This window comes from Eschrichtius robustus, chromosome 1, assembly GCF_028021215.1.
Source record: "Eschrichtius robustus isolate mEscRob2 chromosome 1, mEscRob2.pri, whole genome shotgun sequence".
Lineage (NCBI taxonomy): Eukaryota > Metazoa > Chordata > Mammalia > Artiodactyla > Eschrichtiidae > Eschrichtius > Eschrichtius robustus.
In genome coordinates, this window is record NC_090824.1 from 164,625,399 (window position 1) to 164,646,762 (window position 21,364).

Genomic DNA, 21,364 nt, shown 5'->3' on the forward strand with positions numbered 1-21,364 from the left:
TATCCAGATCTTTCACATCTGCCCCCTCCTCTTCCCTCTCATTGCCATGACTTTGGTTCAGGTCCTCATCATCTCTTGCTAGGATAAGCCTCCTAACCGGACTTCCTGCCTCCTACCTCTCCTCTTTCTAAACCATGGTCCACATCAGCTGCCAGGCAGATCTTTGAAGATGCTACTCTGGGGAATTCCCCTGCAGGTCAGTGGTTCGGACTCTGTGCTTTCACTACCGCAGCCCAGGGTTCAATCTCTGGTCGGGGAACTAAGATCCCACAAGCCTCGTGGCATGCCCGCCCCTCCAAAAAAAGTGACTCTGATTAAGTCAGCCTCTCCTCCTACTCATAAATCTTAAATGCTCCCTGCCCTTGAGGTTTTCTGAGACTGAGTCCCCGATCACCTCTCCATTGCCACTTCCCACCAGCCCCCCTCATGCATGAGTGTTTCCAACCAGAGCAAACAGCTTGAAGTTCATTGACTGACATGCTCTCTCATACATTTCTGCCTTTCACATGTGTTGTTTCCATTTCCTGGAAAACCCCACTAGTCCCTGCCTGCTTGTCCAGCTTCTACTTGTTCTGCAAGGCTGGCCTAAAGCCTCAACTCCTCTCTGAAGCTTTTCTTGACCCCTTCAGACAGATTGGTGATTCCTACAGCAATTTGTGCACAAATCTTTTATCACCTTGCATGCTAATTGTTTACATGTGTTTTTCTCACACTAGACTGTGGTCTTTTTGGGCGAAATGTGTTTGTAATTCATCTTTGTGTGACCACTTCTTAGAACAATGCTGGAAACATGGTAGACTCTCTGAGGATGTTTGAGTCCTCTTGTTAGTGATTTAATTGTCACACCCATTCCTAAAGTAGCAGAGAGCATAACCTAAGCCAGCTTGATAAGATAGGAGGAATACATATAGAACTGTGAAGTCCAATACAGAAGCCACTGGCCACAGGTAGCTATTAAGCACTTGAAATGTGACTAGCCTGAAATGAGATATACTGTAAAATACACATAAAATTGCAAAGCTTTAGTATTAAAAAAAAAAGAATGTAAAGTTTCCCATTAACACCTTTGATATTGATGACCATTGAAATGATCATCTTTTGGACATATCGTGTTAAATAAAATATATTATTAAAATTAATTTCACCTCTGTCTTTTTACTTTTCTAATGTGGTTACTAGAAAATTTAAAACTACACATGCGGTTCACATTTGTGGCTTGCATTATATTTCCGTCAGACAATGATGATCTAGAGCGTTCATTCTGTGAACAAATATTTCTTGAGTACCTGCTCCATACAGGTGTTAGTCTAGGTGACGGAAATAGAACGGTAAAGAAGATAAATAAGGTTCCTGACCTCAGGGAGCTTATATCATAATGGAGAGAAGGACACAGAACAGGAAGCAGATGTGTAAACAAGATAATTTTGGACAGTATAAGTAAAGTACTATGAAGAAAGCAAAGCAGGGTACTTGATAGAGAGGGTGGGGGAGGCACAGGAGGGCGGCCAGGTAAGGTCTTCTAGAGCAGGTGAGGTCAGAGGCAGGGAGACAGGGGAGGAGGCTGGCACATGGAAGATAGTAGAGACCTGAACTGAGACAGCAATGGTACAGATAGGGAGTCAGACTTGAGAGATATTTGGGAAGTAACAGGAGGACTGTGGTAATCACAGGAGTTCGGGATTGGCCAGAACCGATGCGGACTGCCAATTTTCTGGATCACCAGGTGAATGGTGGTGCCACCAGATGAGATAAAGCTGGAGTGGTCTTGCGGCAGACGAGGAATTCCATTTTGGCCATGTTGAGGGTGAGGTGCCTGTGGAATGCCAGGGAGCAGTGCTGAGGGGAGACATCAGTGCTAGGAATGATAAAATGGGATCTATTAGCACAGACACGGTCATTAAAACCCAGCATAGATGGGAGGAAGTGATAGAGTGGCATGGACATATATACACTACCAAATGTAAAATGGATAGCTGGTGGGAAGCAGCCACATAGCACAGGGAGATCAGCTCGGTGCTTTGTGACCACCTAGAGGGGTGGGATAGGGAGGGTGGGAGGGAGGGAGACGCAAGAGGGAGGGAGATGTGGGGATATATGTGTATGTATAGCTGATTCACTTTGTTGTAAAGCAGAAACTAACACACCATTGTAAAGCAATTATACTCCAATAAAGATGTTAAAAAAAAAAGTTTTAAAAGGGATTAAAAACAACAACAATAACAACAACAACCCAGCAAGGAAAGAGCGAAGATGGCAAATGGAGAGGACACACAGGTCCAGGGAGCACTTTTCTAAACTGGATCATACACGAGCGTGTGTCTAGGTTGAGGGGAAGGACCCAAGGTGGCTAGAGGGGTTCACGGTATAAGAGAGAAGGCAAGATTGATTCGGCAAGGTTTGGCTGGTGATGGAGGGGTTGGGCTGGCCTGGGAGACTGGCTAGGAGGAGAGAAGGGGTCTCGGATGAGGTATTTGTCCTTGGGGAGGAGGAAAGAGTTTAAGGAGCTGGTAAAGGTTAGGAGTAGTTGTGGAAGAGGATGATGTCCAGGTCACAGGTAAGGACATCACTTGGGGAAGCTTTGGATGTGTCACAGTTTGGGCCAAGGCTTTATCATTATGTCCTCAGAGTTTGAGAAGCCTCCAAGAAGCGCTGGGATAGGGGATTGGGAAAGCTGGCTTTTGAAAGTTGAGTGGCCCTGGGGCAGCTCAGAGCCTCTTTGCCACTCTTTTCTCTCATCTCTAAAACGAGCTGCTGGTGTCTTCAGCTCATTAGCAGGTGTAAGGTCACTAAGTACATGTGCTTCCCTTGGTTGCTTGAGCTCTCCTCTGTCTGAAACTCACTTCCCTTCCCTTTCCTAGCCAGTAGAGGACTCCAGGCTCTGTCCCAGGGGCCGCCCCACAGCAGTGGTCAAGCAGCCAGGACAGACTTGGCCCGCATTATTCTCTGTAACGAGGGGGCGTCTGTCTGTCTGACAGCAGTGTGAGGGCAGAGCCCTTGGCTTCCTTGTACTCTGTATGGCCTAGGGCAGGCTGGCTGGTGGTAAGATGGCTTCCAGGAACGTTACCTGTAATAGAAATGAATAGCGTTCTAGTCTCTTAAATCATCGTATTCCTCGGAGTGTCAGCTCCAAGTAAAAATGGGAATTGCAGGTGATAGCAGTGTACTGAGCAGTACTGGGCACGCACTTCATGCCTATTAACTCAGTGAATCCTACAGTCACACTGACGTGGGTTATTCCCATTAGGTAGAGAAGGGAAAAGACACAGAGAGGTTAAGTACTTGACCAAGGTCAACATCTGGTGAGTGAGCAGACGGGGTTTAAACCAGAATTCGGACTCGGCTTAGGAGCACTGCTCGCTGCCGGCTGTTGGCTGCTCCGGTGGAGAGGTTCCAAGGTTTCGGGATCATTTATCCCTTCCTATCCCCGGCCCGAGGGTTCCCCACGTGGATGATCTCGCGGGCTCTTCCCGCTCTGACACCCCCGGGTCTGGCTCCACCCTCTGCCTGCCCGCAGTTCGGCCCAGACACTCTCCAGAGCCTCTCTCGTCGATGACAAGCTCCCGGCTGCGCCCAGGGCCGGGGCCCCGCGCCCACCTCCCGGTCCGCCGCCTTCCCGCAGAGCGCGCGCCTCTGGGGACACCTGTCCCCGGGCAGGGGGCTGTTGCCGCTCCTCGGCGCCGCCCGGCGCTCGCGGTGGAGTCCCAGCAGCCCCGGGCGGGAGGACGGCAGGGGGCCTCTCGGGCCTGTGCAGCGGCCCTGCTTACCAGGTGGCTGCGGGCGGGCGCGCCGAGGGGGCGCTGCTGAGGGCGCAGCACGGTGGGCGCGCTGGGCGCGCTGGGCGGGGCGCCTTGAAGGGCGCGGCCGAGGGGCGCGGGCGCAGCCGGAAGCTGGGGCGGGGCGCCCGCGGGGGATGCGGTGAAGTGCAAGTGGCGCGGCGGCGGCGGCGGCGATGAGTGCCTCGGCGGCCACAGGGGTCTTCGTGCTGTCCCTCTCGGCCATCCCGGTCACCTACGTCTTCAACCACCTGGCGGCCCAGCACGAGTGAGTGGGTGCGCGCGGCGGGGGTTGGCGCGTCAGGAGCCCCAGCAACTTTTCAGAGGGGGCCGAGCCGCAAACTGCAGGGCAGAGGTTCGCCGGCCTCCAGGGCTCCCCGCGGGCGGCCGGAGGAGGGGAGGCGCCCGGAGTCGTGCGGGCCGGGGTCCTCGCTTAGGCTGGCATCCCTGACATTCGGCGCAATTCTGGGGGCAAGTGCTGGGCGTCCGCTCTGTGCCCGCCCCGTGCCAGGTATCCGGGGTTACAGAGGTCAATAAGGCAATGCCCCTGCCCTTGAAGTGCCCAGGGGCAGGGGTGGGGCGGTACACACACCGACAGCTTGGAGCTTGGTCTTATCTCGGGCTGTGCCTTGTTCGTTTCGCATTTCTCAGGAACGTTTCCATGTATGGACACACGCATACTTGTCATTTCGTATTAATTTTAGAAACTGTTGTGAATGACTAGCAGAAATAGCCCAGAACGAACAGGTAAAGACCTGGGTTCTAGGCCTGGCTTTGGCACTAACCGTGTGGCCCGGCCTCAGTTCTCCTGTCTGTCAAATGGCCTATATTTGCATCCTATTGTCGGGATCCAAAAAGCCGTAAGGGCGCAGTGTTGTGTAGGATGGGCGGCGAGGCAGAGAGGCAGGGCAGTTCCATGCTAAGGAAATGGGTGGGGCTGAAGGAGGCCGCACATGGATTTTGATCAGAGGCCTGCCTCTCCTCTGGGAGGGACCCCTGGCCAAGCAACGGGCACCAGGCAGCAGCCGGCCTGCTCCAGCAGTGGGAAAGGTGCCAGACCTCCGGGCCTGCTGATGTTTCTTGCTGTCTGCGGGGAAGAGGAAGTAAACCTGTTATGTTTCCCACAGCAGTTGGTGCTAAGGGAATTGCATCAGTCTGTACGCTGCAAACCCCCTCCAGACCTTCAGGCTGTAGAGAAGTGTCTGCCCACAGGGCAGTGACTTGCTCCTCTCTCGTTCATGGGGTCACCACTTGCTGACAGCCTTATCCAGGTGGCACCCATCCATACTGAGTGCTCCCTAGGCATGGGCGGTGACAGCCCTTGGTCTGACCCAGTCTTGGGGCACAAATCCTGGAAGAAGCATCTCTGGGCAGTGAATGTCACATGTCTGTGAATATAGTGCATGGAGGACCCTGCCCTCCTAAAATGGCATTATGGGCAGTTCAGCAAATATTTATTGAGTACATATTGTATGCTTGGCACTGTTCCAGGTGCTGGGGAAATAGCTATGAACAAACCACAAGAGATTGGGTAGGCATGTGTTGAGATAGACATCAGCACAGAAAATGGGGCGACATGAGAGTGATGGGGGGGACTGGTGGTCAGGGAAGGCTTCTTGGAGGAGGTGACTTGAGCTGCAGGAGGTGGCCACAGGAAGATCTGGGGACAGAGCTTTCCAGGCAGGGGAACAGGGAGCACTGCAGGGAGAGGGATGTGGCTGGGTGTGAGGATATTTGGGAGGGAGGGCAGCGCAGCTTGTTGAAGGATCACATGGCATGGAGAGGATCTGAGGATGACTGAGATTTTGGCCTCAGCCACTGGGAGGATGGTGATGGCATTTACTGAACACATGGTGAATTATGTATTGCTGTGTATTGTTGAGCACATTGCTAAGCCCTGCAGAGTTTGGAATAATTGGTTCCAACCATTCTTCCTGTCCTCCTGCAGGTTAAAATCCCAGTAGCCTTTGCTTCCTCCCTCTTCTTTCTCCACTCCTTCCCTCCAGCCCTCCCACTGTCTCCTTCCCCCTAATTCCCCGGGCTGGGCTAGCATCTGTTTCTTCCTTCCTGTTCCCCTGGCACTGGCCCTCTCTGGCCCAGCCCATGGCAAAGCCTCCCACGAGAGGTCCCCTTCCCGCCCCAGTGCCCTGTGCATTTCTGCCTCAGCCCACCAGCCCAGCCCACTGTGCTGGTGCTTCAGCCGCACTGGACTGTTCTGTGCTCCTAGGACACTCCTTAACTTTCCCGCCTCCTTGCCGTTGCTCACACTGTTTCCTCTGACGGGGATGCCTTCCTCCCTGTAGCTGACTGTTGAAGCCACACCTGGACGTTATGGCCCAGAGGAAAATGCCACCTCTGCCTCTTCCAGGTCCCTCCAAGCAGATGTGATCTCTCCCTCCTCTGAGCCCCGCTGGGTTGTGCTCTTCCCACAGGAGTTACTTTCCTGTGGTCAGAACTTACCTTCTCAGGCCATAGCTCCCCTTAGTATTGTCCTGCCCAGCACAGGGCCTCGTGCCTAGTGGGCATCCCGTTAAGTTTGCATTAGTTGACTTAGTTGAAGCTTCCTTCCCACCAGACCTTTTACGAAAGCCTGAAAAACAGAAAAATCAAATTAAGTCGAGGAGTCAGAAAAGGGTGGGATCTCTCTCTCTCTGTCACATACACACACACACACACGCACACACACACACAAATACACACACGCACACACAAACACTCTGCTCATACTCACCCATACATGACCCCTCTCAGTAGCTGTCTGTTCATGGAAGGGCATCAGTAACTCCCCGCCCCCCCATCCCAAAACGCACACACATTCCAAGACTAACAACATTTCCACCCTTGGGTTAGTGGCAGCCCTTACCCCTCCCCCCACTCCCCGAGTCCCTGCTGGATCCATGTCTCCCTGTTCTGAGCAGGTCCTGCACTTGGCTGTCACTGGGAGACACAGGTGATCTGTTGCCCCAGTTTCTCTTCATTTTTTGCTCCTCCCCCAGAGGTGGAGAGTGTGAGAGGACACCGTGAACCAGTTCACACTGCTCTCTCATAGTCCAGAAGAGCACCAGCTGTGTGACGGTGCTGGCTGCGAGCCTAGGTCCTTGGTAGGAGCAGGGATGGGAGTTGTCTCCTGGCCACTACCTGTCTCAGGCTGTGATTAAAATGTCTGTCAGCTTACATCGCACACCTATCCTCTTCCCTCTTCACCGGATGCTTCAGCCCAGCATCATGTTCCTGACCCACATTAGCTTCCTCTTCCATCCTCTCCTCCTTTGTCTCATCCCTACAGGAGGAGCCTGGAGCATCCACTGATGTGCACTGCTAGAAACCTCCTATTTCAGTCTCTTACCTGGTCACTGACATGGTCATCCTCATTCTTATCATAGAACTGTGTCATCCATTCACCATCCGTCCATCCACCCATCCATCCACCATCCATCGTCCATCCATCCATCCATCCATTCATCCATTCACCATCCATCATCCATCCCTCCACCCACCATCCATCATCTGTCATCCATCCAACTATCCATCCATCTACCATCCATCTGTCCATCCATCTACCATCCATCCACCCATCCATCCATCCATTTCTCCTTCCTTTCTTTCCCTCCCTTTCCTTCCCTCCCTCATTCATCCATCAATTCCTGAACACCTTAAAAGAGGTCCCGAGGCAGACTTTCTGTGCATACTCATCCAGGTTTCTTGAAAAAGGTTGCACGTTCCCATACCCCACCCCTGAAATATTCTGATTCTGTAGGTCTAGGGTGGCATTTGGAAATCTGGGCGCTGCTGATGCTCAGAGCCCACTCCTTTACTCTTAAGTGGGTCCTGGGGCCAGGTGCTGGGGATACAGCTTTCCTGGACCTGGGGCCAGTCTCCTTGGGGTCCATCTACCTGCAAGTAGCTGGATCACTTCCTGACTGACCTCTCTGACATTAGGGGCAGATTTCTGACTGGTGCCTAGCACCCATTCCAGCTGTAGGTGTGTGGAGTGAACTTCAGCATAAGTTCGTCCCTCAGATATTAGTAGGTATCGGTGGGCTGTGAAGGATACTTTCCAGAAGTCCCGGGGCATGTGGCAAAGGTTTTCCAAAAGTCCTCTGTGATGGTGTGGAGGGCTCTTGGCTAAGGAGTGGTGCTTGCAGCAGCTCTCAAGGGCTACTGAGGAGTGTAGCAGGCCATGGGAGTGGGCCAGGTGGTGCTTTGTCTAGAACTGGATGCCTTGTTGGTGTGGAGGAGTGAGAGAGAGAACATCTCTTAGGACTGGAGGTAGCCTTCTGGGTGAGAGAGCTCAGAGCCTATTGAGATAGGTTCTCCCCATGTAGACAGGGATCTCTTTTTCATCTGCAGTGCCTGGCACATAGGGGTGTACAATGCATTTTTCCTCAATATGTTTTTTAATGAATTAAAAAACAGATGATGAAATGACATGATGTTCCTAAGGTCACACAGGGAGTGGCAGAGTAGGTACTAGACTCCAGGTCCCTTGACTGCTAACTCCACCAAGCCTCGTGCCCTAGTGCTGTCCTGCTGAGGAGGGGCTTTGGTCGCCAGTCTCCTTGGTGCCATGCCCTTTCCCAGGAGAAAGACCAGGGGCTGTGCCCAACCTAGCCTCACCCTGGCTTCCTGGGTGTGGGGTTGGATGTTGGCTTGGCTTCCTGGGTGTTGGGGGGCTAGCATCATTCTGGCCTTAGGCCCGGCCTAGGCTCTTCCCTCCTTGGATTGGCCTTGTCCTCTGGCCCCTTTGGTTATACACACAGCCTGTGGGCTTGTCCACTGAGAAGGTGTATGTAGTTGTGACTCCTGTGTGTTCCCTGGAGCTCAGTCTGAGGGTTTCCAGCTGGCCCTGAGAGAGGAGGCAGATTCAGTGGTTAGACCTGTCAGACACTGGGAACAGGGCTTGGAGGAGCAGGTGGACAGAGGCAGCGGGACAGCAGCAGAGGGCGCTCGGACACATGGTTCACCCAGGTGGGCAGGATGACAGGAGAGTGAGGACCTAGTACCTCTGGTCCCTGAAAGTCACAGGGGCAGCCCAGAGGGGCCCAAGTGCTGCGGATAAACTTCATGAACTCCACGGTGCTTGAGGGATAGGCAGAGGCAGAGCTGCGAGAGAATGCATTCAATAGCCAGGAAATTCCATGCACCAGTGTGTTTATTTTGATAAGTGACCACCTCCCTGTTCTGGTTGTTGCAGTTCCTGGACAATTGTAGGGGTGGCTGCCCTCATCCTGTTCCTGGTAGCCCTGTTGGCTCATGTCCTGGTCAAAAGGAAACCACCCCGGGACCCACTGTTCTATGGTACGTCTCCATGGGCGGGAAGCCCTTTGTGTCCACTTAAGAGCACAACACTCGGGCCTCAGTCTCTTTCCCTCTGTGGTTGTGAATACTCTGAGCCCACTGGTAAAGCGGCGGGAAGGGTGGGAGTATTTTTGTTTTCCTGTAAGCTAAAGTCTCTCCCAGGCTGTGGACCCCACCCTGTGGCAGCTGGGATCCTGGTGGAGGGAAGGTCGCTGCCAGGGCCAGGCAGGACACCCCTCCATTCCTCTCCCCTGTCCCCAGCCATGCTCTGACCTCTGACCTCGGCTCTTTTACCAGCTCCTTCCTGGCTTCCTGCCTTCAGCCTGCTGTTTGCAGCGCCCTCCACCTGGCATGGAACGTAGCCGTATGGAGCCTCAGTTTGCACATTTGTGTAATGAGGAAAATAATAGTATCAATACTTACCGTGGAGGGTTGGTACAAACATTAAATAAGATACTAGTTGTAAAGTACTCAGACCATTGCCTGGCAAGTACACTTGTATGTTAAAGGAATAAAAACACCACTGATTGAGCACCTGTGGTGTGCCTGGTGTGACTCTGAGCACATTAGCAGTATCATTTTATTTAATCCTCACAACAAATGTCCTCCCTGCACAGATGAAGAATCTGGCTCAGAGGTGCTAAGAAACGTGATCAAGGTCACAGTTAGTGAGACAGCACTGAGCCGCACGATTTCTCCCAACTTGCATGTAAAAAATGCTGAAGCTTAGAGAAATGATGTAACTTACCTAAGACCTGACAGCCAGTCAGGAGATGAGCTGGGCCTGTCTGAGTTCAAGGCCCCACTCCACCTGCCTTTGATCTGGCCTCTGCCCGCCTCTGCAGACTGGTCTCCTGCTGCCGTCTTCCCCCCACTCCCTCCATACTCCGTGGAGCCCACGCTTAGCTGCGCTCATGTCTCTCCCAACTCCTCAGGGTGGAGGACCCTTGCTCCTACGCCCTCAGCCCTCTGTCCTCATGTCTGTCACTGCAGCCACAGGGCCAGACTGGAGGGCAGAGAATGTCCTTGTCATCTCTGACCCAGCGTCTGACGCTCCTGTTGGCACCGGCGATTGTTGGTAGAATAGTCGAATGAGCATGTGCTGAAGGCTTCCTCTCCTGGGGGACACGCAGTGGCCGATCACCTGATGGCTCATCACTGTCAGCGGGATCTGGACCAGAGGCCTGCACAGAGGCCCGGGGAGGCAGAGTCTACAGGGCCGGGCACGTGTGGGCCTTCTGCTCCTTCTGGGGAAGATGTAAACGCAGACTCAGGGCAAGGCCAGCTTCCCTTCTCTGTGAGTTAACCTTCCCCGCTCTCCTCTCCATTTCTTTTTTCACAGATGTTTTGATATTCACCATCAGATTTTTCTACCATCCATGCCCATCACATAGTTTGACACCGATTTGTTACAACTTGAACATGCAGCTTTACTGACAAACTGCCACACACTAAATTTGATCACTCACTGTTTAAAAAGTATTATTCCTAAGCTGTTTGTTGCTGGTAGTTTTCAGCCCGTTGAGGAGATTCTCACAACCTTAGTGAGATTCTCTAAGATGCTACGGCTTTCCTTCTTTAACATTCAATGGTTCCATCTCGTATCCATTTTTTAAAAAAATCACTGGCCTTTCTTCTTAAAGCCACTGTCACTTGCACGTCAGCCGCTGTCTGTCTTTCGGATCTCCAGTGTGGGATAAAGCAAGTGCGTTGGACACACCGTGAGGCGGACTGCTTGGTAACCACTGAGATGAATGATCTCTTTTGAGTCCATGTTTTAAGCCTGGGGGTCACCTCTGTGCTTCCTTGGCCACTGGTTAATGGTTTTGTTCCCGCTACCCAGGTGGGTTGCAGATGTGGCCCTGGCAGCCACGTGTAGGAAGTGGAGGATGGGTGGGACAGGCTGGTAGAATCCTCTGGGACAGTCAGTGGGTGACTTTGTCACTCGCTACTCCCTGGGGAGGGGGGGTGTCCTCTCTCAGCTCCACGACACGGGCAGAGATCCAGCTGCGTGCACAGGAGGTACGTTCTTTTAGTCCGTATTGACAACGTCCGCAGTATCTTCTGGAAAACATGAAAAGAAATCATTACTGGCGAATGCCAGGCTCTTAGGCAACGTCCCCTGAGCTACGGCTTTTTGAACTCCTGCTTTCTTTGCTCTAGTGTATGCAGTTTTTGGATTTACCAGCGTGGTGAACCTCATCATAGGACTGGAACAGGACGGGATCATTGATGGCTTCATGACATACTACTTGAGAGAGGTACGGGGTCGGTAGTGAGTACAAGCCTTGAACTAAAGGGTCTGCGACCCCAACAGCATTGCTCGAGATGGAAATCCTTTCGTTTAGTGTAAGCAGGGATGACACACGGTATTTCATTTGCTGCCATAGACACAGGACACTTAGTCACGTGGAAGGTGAAGCAGAAAGTTAGGATTGGATCATGGGAGGCAGTTCTCCTCGGCGTTCGGTCTTACAGCTCCTTCCTCACACCCAACCCACCACCTTTCCCCTTTACTTGTATTTAATATAAATGAGGTTACTTTAAATGAATCCAGTATCTGTGTATCTACTGTTATTAATACACTACTCTCTAAGAAAGCTCAGGTCAGTCTTAAATGTATAAAGCCCCAAACACTGAGGCAGTTAATAAAGCCATTTGATTGTGAGGATGAACACGCACTTCTCCCCCCATCACAGCATGACAGACCTACCTGGCACCTGACAGAGCTAGTCCTTTTTCCTTATTTTATGGTGTGATGAATCCAGCCCCAGAGAGGTTAAGTAACGTACTTAAGGTCACACAGGAAATAAGGAGCAGAGCTGGAAGTGTAGTCTTCATCTGTGTTTCAAATAATGGGGAGCTTTGTGTGCAAGCTAAGGGAGTTTGGATTTTGTCCCGCATGTGAGGGAAGATTTTAAGTCAATGAACAGTGCAGTCAGCTCTGAGAAGGATGGGCTTGACGGGAAGGGTCGATGTCATGAGCTGGGACTCCCGTCAGGAGGCTTTTGCAGGGCCAGCAAGGGCATGAAGATGGCCCAGACGGAGGCCAAGCATGGACAGTAGAGAAGGACGGACTTCAGAGAACTTGGGCGGCTGGAATGAGTAGGTCTCGGGGATGAGTTTGGGGCAATGGGGAGAGTAAGGGCTGAGGTGCCATCCTGATTCCTGCTTTTGGAAGAACGCTGGTGTTATTCAACCGGAGAGGGACAAAAGGGGAAATGCAGTTCCGCAGATGTTCGGTGAGCAGACTGTGGGGGTCACAAGACCTGCTTTCTCCCTCCAGGAGCTAATGTGGCAGTGAGATGGCATGGTCCTAGGCGCAGGGATGGAGGCTCACGCCGGGCGCGGCGTGCACTGAGGAAGACCTGACTCTGGGAGCACTCGGGGGAGCCTCAGCGAGTTGGTGCTGCTGCCCTCGGCTTCTTTAAAAATGGCAGTGGCAGTGGATGATAAACGTTTTCCAGATAGACTAGGGGGTGGAGGGCATGCCAAGGAGAAGAGACAGTGTGGGCAAAGGCTTAAGAGAAGGGACTTCCCTGGCGGTCCAGTGGTTAGGACTCTGTGCTTCCACTGCAGGGGGCGCAGGTTCCAGCCCTGGTCGGGGAGCTAAGATCCCACAAGCTGCACGGCGTGGCCAAAAAAGAAAAAGAAAAAAAATGAGGCTTAGAGAGGAGAAACAGCATATGTCTCCCCACTGCCAGCCTGGGGCGCACGTGTGCAGGGATGATGCTGAGTTCAGCTGGGGACGTGTGGAGTCTCAGGTGGGTAAGGAACATCCTGGCAGGTGTCCCAGCTGGCAGGGCTTCACAGCTGTTGAGCTCGGGGAAGAGATACAAGGACCATCAGGGTATAGTTGGTACCTGAAGGTCTGAGAGGAAAGGAGAGGGTAGAGAGGAGAGGGCCGAGGGTGGAACTTTGGAGACCGTGGCCAGAAGATCAGGAGCCTCCGAAGTGGACTGTGAGGGGACAGGCGAAGAGGCAGAAGGAAAGCCTGGAGAGCACAGGGCCAGAGTCCAGAGCGGGGAGGTTTCAGGAAGGAGGCGGCTGCCAAGAGGGCCTGGAGGTTGAGCTGGTGAGGGTGGTAAGACAGGGTATGAGATGGGGGGCTGGGGTGTAACTGTGGGAGGGTCTGCAGGGCCAGGCTCAGGGACCCGGCTGCCACATAAGAGGAGGTGGGGCTTGGTCTTACAGCCACCAGCAGCTTTGGCAGGTTTTTGAGCAGAAGAGTGACATGTCAAGAGCCAGGGCAGCAGTGTGGTGAATTGGAAGGAGAGGAGAGAGGTAGGAAGACCATGTGGGAAAGGTCCAGTGAGGGGCACTGAGGGCTTGAACTAGGCCATGACGAGAGGGAGGGTTGCCTGGGGTGACATTATAGAGGTAAAATTGATAGGACTTGCCAACAGAGTGCATAAGAGAACAAGGAATGAACAACGACCCTGTGGTTTTGACCTGGGTAAGTTGAATGGTGTCGCCCTGAAAATAGAGAGGCCAGGTGGGGCTTGGTTGAAGGGGGAAGCCAGTGAGTTAAAGGAGGTAAGGTGAGTTTGAAGGGCCCACGGACCAGACAGTTGAAGATGCCCATCAAGCCACCAGGAGAGGTCAGCACTGGCCCCGAGAGCCAGGTGTGTAGGCATCAATGATTAAAACCATGAACTTAGATAGTATTATCCAATCAAAGCATGTCAGAGAGAAAAGATGTGGGCCAGGCACGGGTACTGAAGTATGACTCACGTTGTTTCCTCCACCTCTGTGATTTTCACTTGATTTGATTTTTGAGGCAAGATGACAGAGAGCAGTCTTTGCCCCAGGGGAGTGCAAAGCTTCAGAGAATCCCCTGCTTGGTTGGTTGACTGATGGGCTGGTTGATCTGCACTGTTCCTTGTTGTAGAAAGGACTTAAGGCATCTTAGGAAAACATCTGAAACAAGGCAGGAGAGCACAAATGGAGAAAGAAGAAAGGAAAGTGAGGTGGAGCCAGAATGACACTAAAAACCCAGGCAAGTTTGACAGTGACTTTACAGTAGCCACCTGGAAACATAAGCACCTGGGAAAGGGAAATGTTGTTCATCATATAATCTGTGCTTATAAAATTAAAAATTTTTCAGAAGTATAGGTCTTCTTGGTAGTATAGTTTCTGCTAGGAATTAGCTGTGTGACCTTAGGCAGGTCAAGTAACCTCTTCGAACCTCTGTTTCCTCATCTGTAAAATGGAGTCAATCGTGTCTATCCCATAGTGGTGTTGGGAAGGTTGAACGAGGGGTTGGGTGTGAAGCTCTGAGTGTAGTGCCTGCTGGTCTGTGCCTGCATGGGGACAGAGGCGGGGGAAAGGCGTACCTTCCTCACACTCATCCCACCAAGCCTCTGGGGTCAGTATGAATTTTGAAGGTCAGCCAGTGGCTCTGGTCAGCAGGGTCTTCCCTGGCCACCCCCTCTGCCCAGAGCCAAATACCTTTAGTCACAGATTAGACTTGGCCTCAGTGAGTTCGTTATGTGGCCGGGACTGCCTGTAACGCCATCAGTTTTGCATCACTGTGCACACCTGTGTTGACCTAGCATAGGCCAGGCATTCTCTAATTCCACCCTCTGTGGCAGACCCTAGTTCTGGTGGCTCCAGGGTAAATGTATATTTTCATGTTTCTACCAGTTGTGTAATTGTATGGGATTAAGAATAGTTTCATTTTAGCAGACGAAGATGTTCTGCTGCTTTATTTTACTTTCAGTACAGGTCTGGTGTTCTGTGTTGAAGTGTCTGAGTCATATTTAAAGTGGACTTCTGTTTAATGCTTTCCTTAGGGTGAACCGTATCTGAACACGGCCTATGGGCACATGATCTGCTACTGGGATGGCTCTGCTCATTATCTGATGTATCTGGTGATGGTGGCAGCCATAGCCTGGGAGTAAGTCAGTTCGCCTGGTGGGTGTGCCTTTGTTACCTTAGCAATTGATAGGCGGGTAGGTAAGGAAAATGGATGTATAGAGGCACATACACAGGCAGGTACACATGGACACGAATCTAGGGTCTATGGAGACAAGTTAGACATGGCTTTATTTTTCCTTGTGTCACTGCCTTTCGAACATATGCCTTTGGATTTCTCCTCTGCCATGATGGACAGCTCGGGCAGACCCCTTAACTTTCTGATTATGTTCTCTTGTAAGAGCAGTCTCATTTTCAGAAATTAAAGCCCAGCACATACTGATTCAAAACTTCAAACAACTCCTTTCAGTTCAGAGCTCTCTTTCCCTCCAGTTCAGGCTTACCCCTGAAGCTTAGCAGCCTGCTTTGAGGCTGGGGTGCGTGGTCTGTCCCTTTATTCCTTCTCAGCTTGCTCTGCGGCTGGCTCCTCTGGGAGCATGTGTGTATGTACACGGGGTTAAAGGAAGAGGGGCAGAGTCTTACACGACAATTGCTGTTTTCTGGGAATTGGTAGCCTCTGTTATGATATGCTGGCTCTGTCATGTGGGGCACATGTGTGGGTTCTTGGAGACCCCTACCACAGGAAGGAACCTCTGCATTACACTGATCCCTGAAATGAGCAATGCTCTCTCAGATTGAATTTGTGTGACTCTCCTGCCCATGGTGGTACACCCACAGCTTCTTTCTGCTGGGGCTTCTGTAACCCAGAAGGCAACGCCCTTTGGGGTGGGGATCCTTTAAAGATGGCTCAAGCCCAGCTACTTTCCCAGGCCTCCCCTTGGCTCCAGGTTAGAGAAAGTCATGCATTTTGCCCCACACCAGGTTGAAATTCAGCTTGACCAACTGTCCTGTGCCACTCCCATGCCCTCAGTCATCCACTCAAGGACAGTTCCAACTAATTTCTGGACTTTTCTAGGCCCCCCGCCCATCTCTTCATGAATGTTCCCAAGCTCCAGGGAACACATCAGGTATTTCTGAGAATGCTCAGGCTCTGCTTGCTGCCAGGAGTGGGCCAGTGTTTCTGTGGTTCGGTTAGCATCCAGCTGGGGAGGAACATTCTGGTCTGTCCCCCTGCTGACAATCTCAGTCATTGTGAACGGGCCTCTTGGGATCTGATGCATTTGGCTTGGGGGGTGGGGCAGGGCAGGAAGCACACAGTATTCTCCACTTCTCTTTCCCATCAGAGAATCTCTTTTTGAATTTCTCATGGCCCTTTATGGAGGTGACTGTCAGTTATCAGTTGCAAACAGTTTTTGTCAACATCGCCTATTAAGATTAGGGGTATGTGTCTAGCAGCTCCTTCAGAACATGGGGTAGGTATCACTTATTACACTTATCTCTGGGGCTTTGGCTAAAATCCTGTGACACCAGGGGAAGTCCACTTAACATCCTACTACTCATAATGATTTAAAATATGGATCCAATTTTCTTTGAACCTTCTTTTTACTTTCATGCTGTGAGTTTCATAAATAATAGTGAAATGCAGGACTCCTTTGATAGTGATGACCATGGTATGGTTTAATAGATCAGTGTAGCAAGCATAATTTCCTATTCAAAGGGACACAAAGAGGGTTCTATAGCGTATCACATATGGAAATGCAGTTTGATCACCAGGGTTCCTTGTATTTGATTTATTACTCTTGATTCAGTACATTTTGATTCACGTACTTTACTAGTTAGAACAAAGATAATATTGTGGAGCATCTTATGCTAATAGTATTCTAAGACAAATGTGTTAAGTCAGGATTTTTTTCATTACAGGGAAAGTTATAGAACCATTGGCCTATATTGGGTCGGATCTATTATTATGAGCATTGTTGTTTTTGTGCCAGGAAACATTGTAGGTAAGAAACTTTATCTTAAAGTTCACTTTCCTTTTCTGAAACAATAGGAATTGTTTTTAAATAGGGAAGCTATTTTGGTTGTAATAGAACAAAGAAATTCCAAGTATACCAAAAAAGCTGTTTTGCAGAATTACTCCTTTTCCCTTCCATCTCACCTTTTAAGAAATGCTTTTGAGCAATTTTCCGAAGTGTGCACTGAACAATTAGACTATCTAATATCAGTGTTTCCTGACTTTTAGAAGGATCTAGTGGAGTAAGTATTGTGTTTGTGGCTACATTCAGTGTGAAAATATTTCCTACAACTCTTTGTATTATATATAACTCTTGACACACTGTGGGAACTTGATAAATGTACTTGAAAATTAAGATTCTTGAAAGCTAATGTAGAAGAGTTATTTATGCATGCAAGAAATCAGGATATTGTATTGTCTATTTTTAAAGTACTGTAGATAGGGCATGCCTGTTAATAATAAACACCTAATAATTTTAAATTGACCTGTTTTTGGTTTTATTAAAAATACTGTCTGGCCCATATCAAAATTTTAGATGACTTGAGATGGGGAGGTGTTCTACATGTTGTATTTGGATATACTTTTGACTTTCTCTTTTTTTTTCTCTCTTTTAAATAGGGAAGTATGGAACACGCATTTGCCCTGCTTTTTTCTTAAGCATACCATATACTTGTCTTCCTGTCTGGGCTGGTTTCAGAATCTATAATCAGCCATCAGAAAATTATAATTATCCCTCAAAGGTGATTTTATTAAGTTAAATGTAACCTGTTCTCAGAGTCACAGGGCTCACTCACCACTGGCTACTGGATTGAACCATGCCTCCAGGGATGGAGCCTTTGGGGCATTCAATCAGTGTGACTGTGCTGTTTCTGCAGCATTGGTTCACACCTCAGTTATGGTGGCCAGAATGGTCTGTTTCTGCGTGAATAGATCTGCTTTGATTGGCCAGGCCATGCTTTTTGGAACTTCCTGTGCCAGAGGTTACACTGGCTCTTCCCATCAGATTCCGCATTAGTGTGCGGAGCGTGAGGTTTGTCTGGGGCTGTTAACAGCCTGGAGTCTGAGCACCTGGGCACCTCTTTCAGAGATATCTATGCACTACTGCCCCAAAGGGAGGCTGGAGAGATACTGCTGTTCCAGGTAGCACACACAGCCATAGGGTCTGATTACCAAGAGATCCAGGCACATGGAGACTGGCTACAGGACGTCTTCTGAGACACCTCCCTTCCATTCACAGCCGAGGTGGTCAAGGTGAAACAATACTGGCCGGGCAGGTACTCTGTTAAGGTCTTCATTTCTAAGCTAGTGACATTTTTCTAAGTTTCTCTTCCTTTCATAGGTATTAGATCCTTAAGCAAGATCCTTTAAGCAAAATTGATATATGAAAATATGAGTTACTAGAGATAATCAGAACACGATTCTTCATTTTACAAAAAGACTTACAATAGAATTCATTAAAATACATTTTAATTTACAAACACTTCATTTGTAAACATTTAGACACATGCTCTGTAAACTCAGCTTGGCACACTGACAACTGGTACTCCCTTACACCCTTCTGAGGAATGAGGTGGTTGTTAAAAAATAAGCAAACAGTAACCATAGCCTTGGTCCTCGCTCGGCTCCACGTCAGTGTATCAATACCGTTCCGTTCATGTTGTAAGACACATAGACTGTTCATTTAAAAAAACTGTTAAAACACAGTGATGGCCGGGGAGAAATAGGCATTGTCATTACAGTGCTGGTAGGAACATAAACTCAGAATCGCTCTGCAAAACCACCTGGCAGTGTTATCAACCTTAACAAATGTAACTTTTTAATCTATTAATTCTACTTCTAGGGCACTATCCTAAGAAAATCATCAGAGATGCTGTCAAAGATTTATGTACAAAGTTGCTCATCATCACATTAAGTGTAACCGTGAAAATGCCTAAATGTCCAATAATCAGAGATATGGCACTTCCATGTGATGTTAAGTTTTAGAAGAATTTTTAATAATGTGGTAAAGTACTGATAGGTAGATAGTGAGAGGCAAGAGAACAAATGCAAAATTGTTTATACATTAAGTCCTAATTTTGTGAAAAAATAAATGTAGATTATATATTATACATACCTATGTAGTACAATGTGTGTGTATATATATATATATAACTATATATATGTGACTGGAAAATGTAACAACTGTTAATAGTAGTATGATGGGTTAATGGTTTATTTTTTAAAAATGAGTGTATTTTACATTTATAATCATAAAAATGCTTTTTCAAAAAAAATATGGCCTCATAGAGCCAGAAGGGCCCTTTGAGATCACCTGGCCCAGTCTCATTTCACAGATGAGGAACTGAGACTTGAGGAGAGAAATTATTTTCCTGTTACATGGTTAGTGGTTTTGAATCTTCAACATTCTCTTATCACCCATCATCATGGTATCTATGTTTCAGTAGATCTCAGATTATTCTTCGGCACCTTGGGCCTGCTCATTAGTTACCAACTCTACTTTAGGTCATTCAAGAAATCCAAGCGAAAGACCTGCTGAGAAGACCATTTGATTTAATGTTGGTTGTGTGTCTCCTTCTGGCAACTGGATTTTGCCTGTTTAGAGGCTTGGTAAGCATAAGAGATCATAATAACATAAAGTATATTTTAAATCAGATTTCCTAGTGCACTAACAAAACATACCTCCCATTAGAGCCTGGAGGCCTGGACCTGCTTCCTGACACTCTCCTACCCTCACCCCAGACCTCTCCTCCCAAAGGCGTAGTCCCTTCTGGGCTGCTCCATACCACCTCCTTCAGGTCCTTAGATCAAGCTCTGTACCTGAAAAATTAGCCATTAGTCTCATTCTTTTGGTTCCTTTGATGTTTCTGATTTAAGTATCTTTGGTAAGGGTGGTAACTTAAGACTAGTCAAACTGTGGCACAGAGCATCCATGTGTTCTCAGGAGCAGGGAGATGGGATTGAGGAAGGGGTACCAGAGTAAAGTGTTAGACTCCTGGCCATTTACTAGCTGTGTGGCCTTGGAAAAATCACTTAACCTCTTTGATCCTCAGTTTCTTCCTCTGTAAAATAACAGTACCTACCTTATAGTACTGTTTGAAGATTAAATGATAAGGCACATCGAACACTTGCAGAGGGCCTTATACCTAATAAGCGCTCAGTAAGTGATTGCTCTTACTATTTTTATTGATCAAGGATCCTTCACAATATCCCAGTTTCATGGTTTATTCTCAGTAGCAATAAATTTGAGCAGCCAGAATTATACGGGTAATTATATTCAGCTTTAATGACAATTACTGTTCTAAGGCTGCTGGCATTACACAGCAGTTGGGGGGCAGAGTGGCAAGTGTAAACTGATGCAGCTGATTCATTGTTTTGGGGCGGCTAGCTGGGTCAGGGTGAGTAGTCTTAAGAGCTGTCTCCCTCTGTGGATCATCAGAAACTTCCTGGAGCAGAGTTGGCTAATAGGAGTGGCATGGAAGGGAAGTAAAGGAGAAAGCAGGGCCATAGGCTTTGCTCAGACCACAGAGCACTGAAACCATTCTTTGTTTAGTTTGCTGTAATTCCTAAAGTCAAAAGAACAGAAACAGCAACAATAAAAATGAGACCCAACTGTTTTCTTGCATAGCCATCTCCACTCGCCTGTGCACATGAGAAAAACGTGTGCATGGGTGAGTGTGTACCCTTGGTAGGTGGGGCTTTTAGGTTGGGGCCCATTTTTACCAACTCTGCCACTGACGTGTTCATGTTATTTAGGTGGGACAACATTTATGGCTAAGGACACAAGGAATGGTACCTGAGGGAGGTGACTCAGAGGGGACCCAGTAATGTGCCAGAGACACTTTGTTCTGTGGCCTAAAGTCTACTCTGCCGTGACTAAATCTGCTCTGCCCTCTTTCAAAGTGGATATAGGAGGTGGCTTCAGAGAGGACCTCACTTTCAAATCATTATCCTTTACTGCCCCCAAAGGCCATTTACTCTGTGAGGCACTGGAGATAGGAGGATGCTATTTTTGAATCTTGCAAAGCACAGTTAAGATGAATTTGGTATAGAAATGTACTTTTCTTCCTGCAGGGAATAGTTGGTGAGTTATTCCCAGGAAAAGTGAAACTGATAATCTAAAGCAAGCTGTGCTTTGGTTAGCCAAACCTAGACATTTAAACTGAATACTCGAAAGATCCCCAAGAACAGAGCATTAGTTTCCATTTCCTTCTCCACTATTAACCTCTACTTAATCTCTTCAGAGTAAATCTGTAGAATATTTATTTTCTTTCCTTTTTTTACTGATGAGCTTCTAAAATAGCTTTTGTTAAATAGAAAGCAGCTTGTGACTAAACCTGGCACGTTTAGCCTTACCAGCAAACATAAGAACCAGATGTGACTGTATCTTTATAATGCATTCATTTTTGTTCGTAGATTGCTTTGGATTGCCCAGCTGAGCTCTGCCGATTATATACGCAATTTCAAGAGCCCTACCTAAAGGATCCTGCTGCTTATGCTAAAATCCAGGTCAAGTAGTTATGAA

The 21,364-nt window shown here is 48.9% G+C and overlaps 1 protein-coding gene across 6 annotated transcripts in view; it reads left to right on the top strand.

The window, feature by feature from the left end:
- Positions 1-3,912: 3,912 nt before the first annotated feature.
- The window catches only part of TM6SF1 (transmembrane 6 superfamily member 1), a 39,342-nt gene continuing 21,890 nt past the window's right edge, over positions 3,913-21,364 (top strand). For 2 of the 6 annotated variants that reach the window (XM_068558612.1, XM_068558602.1), the window contains exons 1-8: positions 3,913-4,041; positions 8,968-9,071; positions 11,235-11,332; positions 14,867-14,970; positions 16,749-16,831; positions 17,461-17,582; positions 19,345-19,449; positions 21,256-21,348. In XM_068558612.1, coding sequence (XP_068414713.1) covers positions 3,950-4,041; positions 8,968-9,071; positions 11,235-11,332; positions 14,867-14,970; positions 16,749-16,831; positions 17,461-17,582; positions 19,345-19,449; positions 21,256-21,348 — 801 coding nt within the window. In that variant the 5' untranslated portion in view covers positions 3,913-3,949. The other 4 variants (XM_068558621.1, XM_068558650.1, XM_068558629.1 and 1 more) reach the window with 4 other exon arrangements.